The following is a 12,439-nucleotide window of genomic DNA, read 5'->3' as shown; positions in this document are numbered from 1 at the left end:
AGTCATTACATCACAATGTGGGCACCCTGTCCTCTAAGAAGAAGAGTAGTCATTACATCACAATGTGGGCACCCTGTCCTCTGAGAAGCAGAAATGTCCAGTGTACACACAAAGATGAATACCAGGGCACACAGGCAGGGTGACTGTTAAGAGCCTCTGGAAGCCAAAGCATACGCCTTACAGCAAAACATAACTGGGAGAGGTCGAATGCCAGCGGAATCAACAAAGCGTGGGTGAGAGCAGGAGGTCAGATCGTACGGACTTTACATATAGTTCCGGGAAAGATGCTCAGAATTTACCCTAAAAGCCAGAGGATGACAAGGGCTATGGTCTGATTGAGACTTAACAAGCTGCCCAGAGAATAAATGGAGGGGGAAGCCCCCATCATAGCCCAGAGGAGGAAAAGATGGTGGTGACAGGGGAACACACAGGGAAAGATGGAGAGGCAAGCGTAGGTGAGGTGCACTGTGGGTGTTATTAGCGAGGGACTCCAGCTGAAGGAGAGGAAGTCAATGTCACTTTCCTAACTGGGGTCCTAGGAACACGATGATGGACACTGCCATTTACTGAGATAGGGGGACAGGGAGGTCCAGGATTGGAGGGGAAATCCAGAATCTCTTCTGGAGGTGAACATCAAGGTAGGCATGCCAAGAAGACCACTGGCCAGGAGTCTGAGACAGAGCAGAAGACCTGATGTAGAAACAGCAGTCACAAGTACAGGTACTAACCCTACAAAAGCGGGTCAGCTCAGGATCAGGATCTGCACAAAGCCTACCTTTTACTTAGTTCAGTTCTAACTGAGGACAGCCTAGCATCCCCAGGCAAGTTAAGTGGGAAAAAGCTTCCTAACATCCTTTGGACATTTTCTAAATAAATCCTTCCAAACATGGGCTCCCAACTGAACTGCAGATAATCAGTTTCATGTTCTGTGAGAACGGCTTCCTTAGCACTCAAGTTCACAGTGGATGATGGCCACATTCATGCTGGGTATGGGAGAATGCTCTTGTACACTGCAAAGATTTGTCACTAGTATTGGATTAATAAAATGCTGATTGGCCAGTAGCCAAGCAGGAAATATAGATGGGGTACCAGACTAAGAATTCTGGGAAGAGGAAGGGCTGAGATGCAGTTGTCACCTAGAGGCAGAAGAAGCAAAATAAAAATGCTGCCCTGAAGCCACGTGACTAAACATAGATAAGAATTATGGGTTAATTTAAGTTGTAAGAGCTAGTTAATAGTAAGCCTGAGCTAATAGGTCAAACAGTTTATAATTAATATAAGCCTCTGTGTGTCTTTGGGACTGAACAGCTGCAGGACCAGGTGGGACAGAAACTTCTGTCTACAGTACAGGCTTCCCAGAGAAGCAGAGCATAACAGAGTGAAGGGACATTCACCCAGCTGCATAGGCCACAGTGGGTTCATCACTGCAGAAACCTTCATCAGCATCCCAACAGCCATGGGATGCAGGTAAGAAATCACATCATATTGCTCTGTTAACTCAGTTTTAAAAAACCAATGAGAAAACAGCTAATATTGGAACACTTTCACTAATATTACTGCAGGAAACCAGAAGATCTTTCCTATACTCCTCTGTGGTATTCTATCTACAATAGTTGACAGACTCAACACACTTTTAATAACTATTGATATAAACATCAAGTAAAGTATTTTCAAAATTTAGAGTTTGGGGCCTGAGAAGATGGCTCAGCAGTAACAACCACTGGCTGCTTTCCAGAGGACCCAGTTTTGGTTCCCAGCACCCACATGCTGGCTCACAGCCTATCTGTAACCCCAGTTTCAGAGGATCTGGCACCCTCTTCTGGCTTCCAAGGCCACTCCATGCAACAGGTGAACAGACATATATATATGTAGGTAAAAAACTCTAGACATGTAAAATTTAGAAAATAAAATAAAATCTTCAAAAATAGTTTTATACTATTAGAGTCCATATACAATCTGTCTGTCTCTGTCTCTATCGGTCTCTCTGTCTCTCTCACACACACAGACCTAGCTAAGCCAGGCACACGCCTGCATTTGGTGGAAATGCCAGCTCCTAAGAGGCTGATGTAGGCAGTTCCTGGGTTTCAGACCAGCCTGGACTGCATAGCAGGACTCTGCCTTGGAAAACAACAATGACAACACAAGAAGAGGCCAAAGAAACAAATGAACAAAACAACTAGCTCAAAAGGTATGGAGTTGTATAATTTATTTCTCATCAAGCAATTCCCTGAAAGTCTCAGGTAATCAGGGGGATCAGGCTGAAGATCAGAGGACAAAGCAGCCACACTAGTCAGTCATACAGGCCAGGGAGTGGTGGCGCACACCTTTAATCCCAGGACTCAGGAAACACAAGATTGACTCTGTCTAAAAGAGAAACAGAGCTCATACAAAGGTGATCCCAGCACTTGGGATTACATGCCTTTAATCCCAGCACTAGGGAGGTTGAGTCAGGAGCGATATGGCTGGGCGGAGAGAGGAATATAAAGGGGAAGAGCCAGGAACTCAGAAGAGTGTGGAGTCTGAGGATTTGTGGAGACAGGCTCTCGCCCTTTCGGTCTGAAGACTTGGTAAAGGTAAGAGCTCTCTACTGGCTGGCTGCTTTGCTTTTCTGATCTTCAGGTTGAACCCCAATATCCGTCTCATGCTATGGGAGGCTTGAGAGAAAAAAGGAAAGTGCCTACAGAATAGCAGAGGGGAAGGAACGACACAAAGGAGGCTCCCTGGGAACCCGAAGCCACACTGAGCACGCGAGCCCCGAGACCACCGGAGAGACTACTGTCTCTGGCCTCCTGCTAAGGAGGCAGTCTCAGGGCTGCGGCGCCAGGTGAGCAGAGGGTGCCCTTGTACTCAGCGCCACCTGCAGCGCTGACACACTTACCACTTCCTCTGAGAACGCGTGTCTTTTCACAAACATCGAGACACTTCTGTCAACAGTGTCCTGTAAGATCTTTATCAGGTTTGCCAACCTATTTGACCGGACATGGATTAAAATCTGAATAAAAGAACAGACAAGACTGAGCTAGCAGGCTTTTCAACGTTGAGATGAGCCTGCATAGACAGACAACAGTTTTTAATATTATTTCCTAATTCATTAGTTCAGATATGCTTTTTGTTTGTTTTTTAAGTGCTTTGTATGCATGTTCACTAGCAAAAATATATTTTTCTATAGCTAATGGCATTGCTGTAGCTGGGGCCAGTGAGGTGCCTCACAGAGTAGAGGCACCTGCCACACAAGCCTGAGTTTGATTCCTCAATTCCACAAAAAGAACAAGAAACAACTTCACAGTTATGCTCGCTGGCTAAAATTTTAACCCTGGCAAATGCTAGCTACGTGACTCCCAGCTGCAAACTCTGCTTTTAACGACCTTATCTGTTAAATGGGAACAATAGTCTTGAGTCCTACATTGTGTGAACATGGCGTGAAAAACCAGCACACAGGAGGTACAAGGTACAAGGGAAAATGTTCATTCCCTCCGCCCTCTTTCCCCTAGGACCAAGGGCCATGACAATCAACTGTACCCTAAGCCTGGCTGGAGGAAGGCGGCACCTTTCTCATGTTGGTTAACTGCAGCACACTCCCTGTGCCAGGTGGAGTGGAAGCTGGCTGAGGTCTCAGGGAAGCCTATCTATCTGCACTGCACCCATTAACAACCTTCAAAACTGGGCGCCAAACCATACTTGTGAAACGGCCCTGCTGACTTCCCATCAGCCTGCACACCCAGCACACGGAAAAGCAAGGCTCATTTTCGTCAGTACTCAACAGGACAGTTTGAGACACAGAGAAAAGGTTTTAAAAAATGAGAGTAACTGAGAAGTCACCAACCAGTGTTAGTCACCGTTTATAATTTGATGTGTTAGTTTCAAAATGTATTTTCCCCCAAATTGTATCTTTCCTTTGCTAGTTATTAAATAATTTTGCTTAACACTAGAAATAATTGGTGTAAAGCCACATATTGAATAAATGCATAGCAATTAGCCATGGAAACACATATTATATGATATTGGTTGATATGTATACATTAAAATTAAAACCTAGTACTTTTGAAACTAGAAATTATTACACCAACAGGAATGAACACCTTTACAGCCCAGGTCCCCAGGAGAGGCAGCGTCTCCTCCACACTGAACTAGCTGTACCGTTTCGCCCCCTCTTTTGTAACATCTGTTTGTGGGGTGTTTGCATTTTCTCTGTCAGAACGGAAGGGAGAAAGGTTGTCAACTCACAGTTCTGGAGGTTCAGGGCCTGGGGCTGCCCCGAACTCAGCCAGGGAAGGCGCTCTGCCCTGAGCCACACCATGGCAGATGGCAATGAGTAAGTACACATCAAAGCAGGGATCGCATCTCAGAGAGGGCAGATGGTGGGGCCTGGTTAGTTTTCTACAACGTTCTTACAACTACCTTCATCCCTCCTGAGAGCACACCCCCAGTGACCTCATAATACTGTCCTCTAGGTACTGCCTTTTTCCTTCCAACTTCAAAAGTGTATTTTCAAAACTATTTCTTACATGTATATAATGAAGTTTGACCACACCCACCTTCCATTTCCTTCTCTTCGCCCATGCCACTCCATCTGGAATACATCCTCTCCCAACACGTCCCTCCTACTTTTGTGTCCTTTTAAAAACTAAGCTGAGCTTAGTTAGGGTTGCACATGCATGGGATCTGCTAGCTCACCAGTAGGTTACAGTGGCTACACTCCTGATGGAAAACGACTCTGCATCCTCCAGACACCTCTAATCCAATAGCTCCTCACAGGGATGGTGACTCATGCTGGCCCCACATCTTAAAGTCTCCTACCTCACTCTCATCACACCATGGACTATGTCTCCCACAGACGGACTCCCGAGAGACAAATGAGACAAACAAAATCTCGAGGGAAGCAGCTCACCAGGGGTGAGGGCACCACTGCCAAAGAGAGCTTATGGTTCTCCTGAGACTGACAGGCTACAGTCAACATGCATGGGTCTTGGTGACGCCATAGATTACATGAATGCAAGATGTAGCAAGTGTCAGCTGGGAAATAAGAAACCAGCTCCTCTGGGTCACACAGGCAGCAGAAGTAATTCGGATAAAAAGAAAATTAAGTTAGGGGAGGATTAAGTGAGTTTAAATTCTAATGCACAGCAGCAAAAGATTTAAATGTAAGATATAGATTTTTAAAACAGACCAAGGAAAAGAAAACTTCCATCTATTTCTACTAATATTGACTCAACAGGCGCCCACTGCCAGCCCATTCGTCAGGCGCACAAATTGTTTAAGGATTCCAAGTAGATGACAGCCTTGGAAACGCTGAAGCCTGTGTGTTGTTTTAAAGCTCAGACAGGAAGAAGACCCAGAATCTGAAAGCCGCCCCAGGGAGTGCACACTGTCTCTTCTTCATCATCCAGAACACAAAGGTTTAAACGGGCTTATAGTGCGACATGAGGGATTTAGATCAGATATCTGCAAGTTTCCCAAGTGGGAATTCTTTTTTTTTATTTTAAATTTATTTATTTATTAAGGATTTCTGCCTCCTTCCCACCACCGCCTCCCATTTCCCTCCCCCTCCCCCGATCAAGTCCCTCTCTCTCATCAGCTTGAAGAGCAATCAGGGTTCCCTGACAGATGAGAAGTCGAAGGACCGCCCACCTCCATCCAGGTTTAGTAAGTAAGTTGAGCATCCAAACTGCCTAGGCTCCCCCAAAGCCAGTATGTGCAGTAGGATCAAAAACCCATTGCCATTGTTCCTGAGTTCTCAATAGTCCTCATTGTCCGCTATGTAAGTCCGGTTTTATCCCAGGCTTTTCCAGACCCAGGCCAGCTGACCTTGGTGAGTTCCCGATAGAACATCCCCATTGTCTCAGTGTGTGGGTGTACCCCTCGTGGTCCTGAGTTCCTTGCTCGTGCTCCCCCTCCTTCTGCTCCTGATTTGGACCTTGAGATTTCTATCCGGTGCTCCAATGTGGGTCTCTGTCTCCTTTCATCGCCTGATGAAGGTTAATATTCAGGCGGATGCCTATATGTTTGTCTTTGGATTCACCTTCTAATTTAGCTTCTCTAGGATCGTGAATTATAAGCTCACTGTCCTTTATTTATGGCTAGAAGCCAAATATGAGTGAGTACATCCCATGTTCCTCTTTTTGGGTCTGGCTTACCTCACTCAGGATAGTGTTTTCTATTTCCATCCATTTGTACGCAAACTTCAAGAACTCCTTGTTTTTTACTGCTGAGTAATACTCTAATATGTATATATTCCATACTTTCTTCATCCATTCTTCCATTGAAGGGCATCTAGGTTGTTTCCAGGTTCTGGCTATTACAAACAATGCTGCTATGAACATAGTTGAGCATATACTTTTGTTGTATGGTATATTCTTGGGTATATTCCAAGTGGGAATTCTTAAAGAATAAGACTGTTTCATTAAAGTTTCCATATAATGGATAATTCCTTGACTGCATTCCCAAAGAGAGTCAAATTTAACATTAGTTCAAGGCTCCTTAACCACAACACGCCGATCCTACCCATGTGCCAGCTGGCTGTCGTCCACATCAGAGACCAGAAGCTGCCTTGCGAGTGCATGAGTCCCACGCCCCAGCCACAAGCGTGGACACATTTTTTTTCCCTGATGGCTCATGGTGTGTCTCCACCAAACCATTTTCTCATTTGGAAAAAGACATTACCATACTTCTGTAACAACCGTGAGAGACAGGCAGGGACAGAAATCTAAACCCACAGAGTGGCAGTGGGCTGTGCCTTGTCCTGTGATCTTGGCGCGACTACTCAGGAGTAGTGAGGCCTGGATGACAGGTACAGCCTTCCTTTCTGTCTTCATGGGTCTCATCTCCCCAGAGAGGTGAGAGACCCAGGCTTTGCAGTCATCTGTCTGTGCTCCAACCCTGGCTCCGGTGTCTACTGAACTGTGAGAACTTGGCGAATCCCTCGGTCTGGACCGCCCCCTTCCACATCTGCGCCACCGAGTGATACAGTTCTAGCAGGACTCTACAGAACTAGCAAATCACAAGGCGTCTAGTCCGGTACCTTAGCTAAAATTAAATTAAGATCTGGCTGTCTCACCCTCTTCAGCATCCTGCCACCAGTGCCATCTCTGCTCTAGGGAAAGCCAGCAGTAACTCAGGCACTGCATCGCTGCCCACATGCTCATGTGCAGTTCTCCTCTCTAGCGCTTACAGCCACTCGGCTGGCTTTGCTGCTAGAGGGGGAGTTTCCTTCCTAGTCCCAGCAACTCTCCCATCCCATCTGCAGTCACTCTCTAGGGGGTGACTATACACCTGGACATAAGAGCTGTCCATATCTAATGGGAACCGAGAAGACAAAAGTAATGGCTGTCCCTTTGCTGTCATGGTTGAAGAATGGATCTGAAGCAGCCTGCCTGGGGCGGGGAGCACTTAGTGCTCCATACTAACCAAGTTCATCACAGGAGTATGTCTGCGACAAGTCCTAGAGTGGGATCTCGGCAGAGCGCCATGATTCCGAGGAAACACAGTAATACTTACAGGTGATAACTTTCTGCTCTGCCCACAGGAATTACCCTCAGATGTACACCTGTACAGTGCCGGATGGTGGACTTGGAAAACCAAAGTCAGACATGACATCTAAAGAATCTGTGCACTGGCCCCAAGGACTCAGAGCTAGTAGGAGGCGGCTATAATCAGCAGTGTAGTCTTTGCATGGAAAGCCTCACCAAGAGCAATCTATGGAAAGCACTGTCCTTCCAGCTACAACCCATAGCCCCTCCTCTAGAACACAGCCCCATAGTTGACCTGTATTAGTTACTTTTCTTGCCATGTGACAAAAATAGCCAATAGAAGCAAATTAAAGGAGGAGGGCGTGGAGGCGGGAAGAGGCCTGGCTGGCTGCAGAGGCTGGGGCAGAGCTCTTCCATCTGCCTGGGTCTGGGTGAGCTCGGGCTGGAACCAGAGCAGAAGGCACCTTCAAGATGCTTCAGTACTGACTCACTTCTACTATCGAGGCCATAGTCCTGACACAGCATGGCAGCTGGGAACTGAACACACACACACACACACACACACACACACACACACACACACACACACGCACGCACGCAAGTGCGCGCGCGCCAACGGGAACGCTTCAGTCCCTGCCCTAGCAGGTCTCCTTCACTCTCCTCAGCTGCTCTGCAGCCCGGCTGTGTTCTTCGGTCACTCCCCTGTCTGGAGACACCCACTGCACGGTTGTGAAATAGCTCATGTCAGACTAGTGCTATTTCTAGTCTATAAAGAGTATTCTTCAGCTTAAGCCCTGGATTGTTTAGAAGACAAGACCTTGAGAGCTGGGGACCTGAAGGGCTCGAGAGATGGCTCAGTGGCTCAGAACACTCGTAGTTCATGCACAGAACCCAGGTCAGGTTCCTAGTGCTCACAGGCAGCTCACAAGCACCCATAACTCCAGCACTAGGGGATCTGATGTCTTCTGACCTCCACAGGCACTGGGTGCATAGATATTCATAGACAAAGCACTGAACCTCTGGAACTGTGAGGCACCCCAATGAAATGTTTTACTTTATTAGAGTTGTGTGGTCATGGTGTCTCTTTACAGCAATAGAAACCTAAGACAGCACATATACCAGCTTATCAGTCACAGGCACACCACAAATCAGCCGCCACAGATGGGGTGCAGTTAGCACGCAGGCTTCACCCGGGGGGGGGGGGGGGAGTCTGACCAGTCCAACAACCCCTCTTCAAACCCACAGCCTTCTCACTTGTACCCCAAACGCCATGGGCGCCCTGCCACACAGCCGAGCAGACCATCACCCCACCATTAATAAACTCCCAGAAGCCTGTGGTGATGACTTCTCTCACAGGGGTGGCTCTTCCCAAGAGAAGCCTAGTATATGACTATTCTTCTCGACTGGATGCACACAGGCAAAAACAGCATTTTACCATATTTCAACTCATTTACAGTACAAGACAATCACTTACGTTTAAGTTAGCACAGGTTATACTCTCTGGATTCATGATTTGAGAAAAAATGGACATGGCTTTTTCCACCTGGTTCTAAAAGGAAAAACAAAAGTCATAACCCTAGAGCACGCAGCCATCACTCCATTCTCCTACATATTACTTAGAGAAAGCAGGATGCTCCTTGGCACGGGGCCTCAGAGTTTTAAATCAACAATGGGATTTTTAAAAATACAAATTTAAACAAACTGTATAAAGGGTTTTACCCAGTGGCATGGTATCCTATGTTTTAGCAATCTCTCTGAGTCTAGTTTTTGAGAGGTATTAAACTGGCACCCCTCCTTCTCCTGTTGGAACCAGTTTTGAGGAAAAATTACAATGAGAAGAAACAGAGCAAACCTTATCCTGGCATAATTAGTGAAGCCTCAAACCAGACAAGACGTGGATATTGTCAGAATTCTTAGAGATGGAGCCCTGCGAGGTGCTACACATTTCAGAAAGGGGCTCCACATTCTAGGCTCTAGGAGGTTCTCTATCAGTACAGCCTAGAGTCCGTGACCTAAGTGCTGGCCTACAGAGATTGGAGTCGAGGCAAGGGGCAGACTGGGGCCCCTGGGGAGGTACAGGTGAGTGGTGACATCCATGGCAACGCTGTATTTGGAGGAGGCAGCATGGCTCTATGCTGGTGACAGAGAAGAGGCCGCATCCCGAAATCCTATTGCTATAGATGGGGGAAACAAGTGTGGGCTTCCGTACCCAGGACCAAGGAAAGCCTGTCCAGCTGGCCTGGGGCTCTGGTGTTTCTGTCTCTCTGACACAAATTTACTGTCAGTGGTGTTCAAAAAGAAATTTATATTTTTGAGGGATGAATAATAAAAAAGAACATGAATAAGAAAAAAATAGCATAAGAACTATGTGAAGAGTTTTTAAAAAATAAAGGAGGAAAGGGACACTGATGTAAAAACGCTCTCTGATTACGCTACACAGGAAGCATGTACCATTGTTACTATAACAAGGATATTTCTCTCAAACTGCAGCTCCCTTCTTTGATTCTCCACAAGATCTTGGCCCACCTACTCTACACAGAAATGCATGCTGGGTCTTCGGCCACAAGTAAAAACGTTCTTTGCAGCAAATCGCTGTGGCAATGAAGGCATTTTTTTCATTATGGGATGTCCTTATAATATAGTTAGGAGGGAAAAATAAATGAAAAACAAGAACAAATGAAAGCAGTAACGTCCTGCCCACTTCTATGTCACTTACGTCTCCTCTGCCCCAAAGGCCTTACCTGGTTCAGAGCTAATGCCACCGCAAAACAGGATGCTCTCCTGGAGATGACATCTCCCTTAAGTAAGGCTTCTTCTCTTAAAGTTGTGCAAATTTTAAAAGATTCCGGGCTGTTCTGTGAGGAGATGGGATTGCTCATTCAACGTCATGAACCTTCAGGTGTAATGATCAACAGGACTTAGTGTCTCGATTCCCTGCTCTAAGAATCTCCCAGAGCCTAAAGTACCTCGGATTTCCTGCTCTAAGAATCTCCCGGAGCCTATCTGAAGTCACTTGAAAAATTAAGCTCAACAGACATGACAATGTGGACTGGGGAAGGATCAGGGCTTCAACACTTCACAAAGAACTACAGGTAACTATGTAATCTGAGAGGGAGAGAAACAGTCCTCCCCAGGGAAGAGCACACCAATTGGCCATCTAACACCAAACAGTCAGCCCTGACAACATGCATACAATAACATACGGACTGAGCAGGTTGTACTGTGGAATATATGCGTACACACATAAACATACATGCATGTAACAGCAATTGATGAAAGAAAGCCGTGAATGTGAAAGGGAGTGAGGAGGTACACATGGGAGGGTTTAGGGGGAGGAAAAGGAAGAAGAAACGATATAATTATATTTTAATCTCAAAAACAAAAAAAAATTAAGCTATGCAGAGACCATCTGCAACAGATAGACTATTTATATGGTAGCAGCTCAACTCTAAACTAGTTTTATTGTTCAGCTTGCCGATTTCATCGTAAGCCAGTTCTCACTTGTAAACAGGCATTTTGTACGCCAGCAGGCTAGATTCTCGGCATAAGCCCCACAGTGGGGCCAGCACTGTAGCATGCAGTAACACAGGGGGCTCTCCTTTGGAGAAGTTCCAGCTTGAAAGTCTCCGGGAAAACAGTAACACGAATACAACATAACTTATAGAAGAATCCCATGAAAACAGACTGAAAAAGAAACCCCAAGGGGGCTGAAGGGATGGCCCAGCAGTCAGCAGCACTTGTTGCTCTTTCAGAGGACCTGAGTTCAGTTCCCAGCTCCCACACAACCGTCTGTAACTCTAGTCCAGGTGACCTAAGGTCCTCTTCTGAACTCTGCCAACACCAGGAACACATGTGGTGCACATACTTACATACACATAAATAAAATGAATACATCTAAAAAAGAAAATGTATTTTTAAACCCAAGGAAGTGATGCCCTAATTAGTCAGACAGCAATGTAAACCCAGTCCCCTCTGAGTTGCCACAGGTGGGTGGGCTCACAATGGCAGCAGCAGCCTGATATCTGTGTGTCTGTGAAGATCTATCTATCCCACCACTCAATCCTCTCAACAAAGTCTGAATTTTATGTGGGGCGGTTGCCAGGGGTGACTAGGAACCTCAGCAGCTCCTTTTCCAGACTTGTCTCCACCTGATAAAACAAGTTACTCTTTGAATACAACACAGGAAGAAAGATCGTCTGGCCCTTCTTAAGCAGAACTAAATTCTCTATACTTCAGCATGCACCCAGAGAAGCAAGCCTGAGCAGGAATCACCATTTGGAATGACCCACAGAGCCCTTGGGCCAACTCTAACCTGCAGCTGAAAGGGGTTTAAAGGTTTTTACGGCTTGGACAAACAAAAGTCAGAAGTAGAGGGCTCAAGAGATGGCTAAGTGGTTGAGCACTGACTGCTCTTGTAGGACGGGGGCTCAGTTCCCAGCACCCATGATGGTTTGTAACTATCCATGAGATCAGAACCCTCCTCTGGCTTCCATGGGCACCAGGCATGCGTGTGGTGCACAGACACAGGCAAAGCACTCGTACACATAAAATAACAGTAATAGTTAAAAGGAATGCATGACAGCCATGGTATGTGGAGTCCACCAGGAAGGATGGGATGTTTCTAAAGGACGGGGCAACAGTGAAGGCGATCTAGTGTAGTGTAACCTATGAGGGACTCCGGAGCTCAGCAGAAACTTGTCTTTTGCTTTCATGATCCACAAGCTTGCCAAAGAGGGGCGAAAGATTATTGCTTTTCCCATGATAAAAATATCTGACAAGGCTAACTTGAGTTTTCTAAAAATGGATACATTTAAAATTTAAATATTTGTACCAGATGGAAAACAGACTTCAGAGGAACTGGAGAAAGAGAAAGCAAGGACGAAAGAAAGAGAGAGAAAGAGAGAGAGAGAGAGAGAGAGAGAGAGAGAGAGAGAGAGAGAAGAAAAAGGAGGAGGAGGAGGAGGAAAGGAAGA

General features: G+C 46.2%; 1 protein-coding gene across 4 annotated transcripts in view; it reads right to left on the bottom strand.

Annotated features, from left to right (window-relative positions):
* Ptcd2 (pentatricopeptide repeat domain 2) overlaps positions 1-12,439 on the bottom strand; it is a 28,624-nt gene that overhangs the window by 1,432 nt on the left and 14,753 nt on the right. For 2 of the 4 annotated variants that reach the window (XM_005356429.2, XM_026783821.1), the window contains 3 exons: positions 10,208-10,321; positions 8,941-9,015; positions 2,879-2,992 (listed from right to left, as the gene is read on the bottom strand). In XM_005356429.2, coding sequence (XP_005356486.1) covers positions 2,879-2,992; positions 8,941-9,015; positions 10,208-10,321 — 303 coding nt within the window. Of the gene's footprint in view, positions 1-2,370; positions 2,655-2,878; positions 2,993-8,940; positions 9,016-10,207; positions 10,322-12,439 lie in introns of those variants that run through there. The other 2 variants (XM_026783823.1, XM_026783822.1) reach the window with 2 other exon arrangements.

This window comes from Microtus ochrogaster, chromosome 19, assembly GCF_000317375.1.
Source record: "Microtus ochrogaster isolate Prairie Vole_2 chromosome 19, MicOch1.0, whole genome shotgun sequence".
In the NCBI taxonomy this organism is placed as follows: Eukaryota; Metazoa; Chordata; class Mammalia; order Rodentia; family Cricetidae; genus Microtus; species Microtus ochrogaster.
The sequence above is the reverse complement of the archived record's forward strand: the minus strand, read 5'-3'. Positions and strand labels throughout refer to the sequence as shown.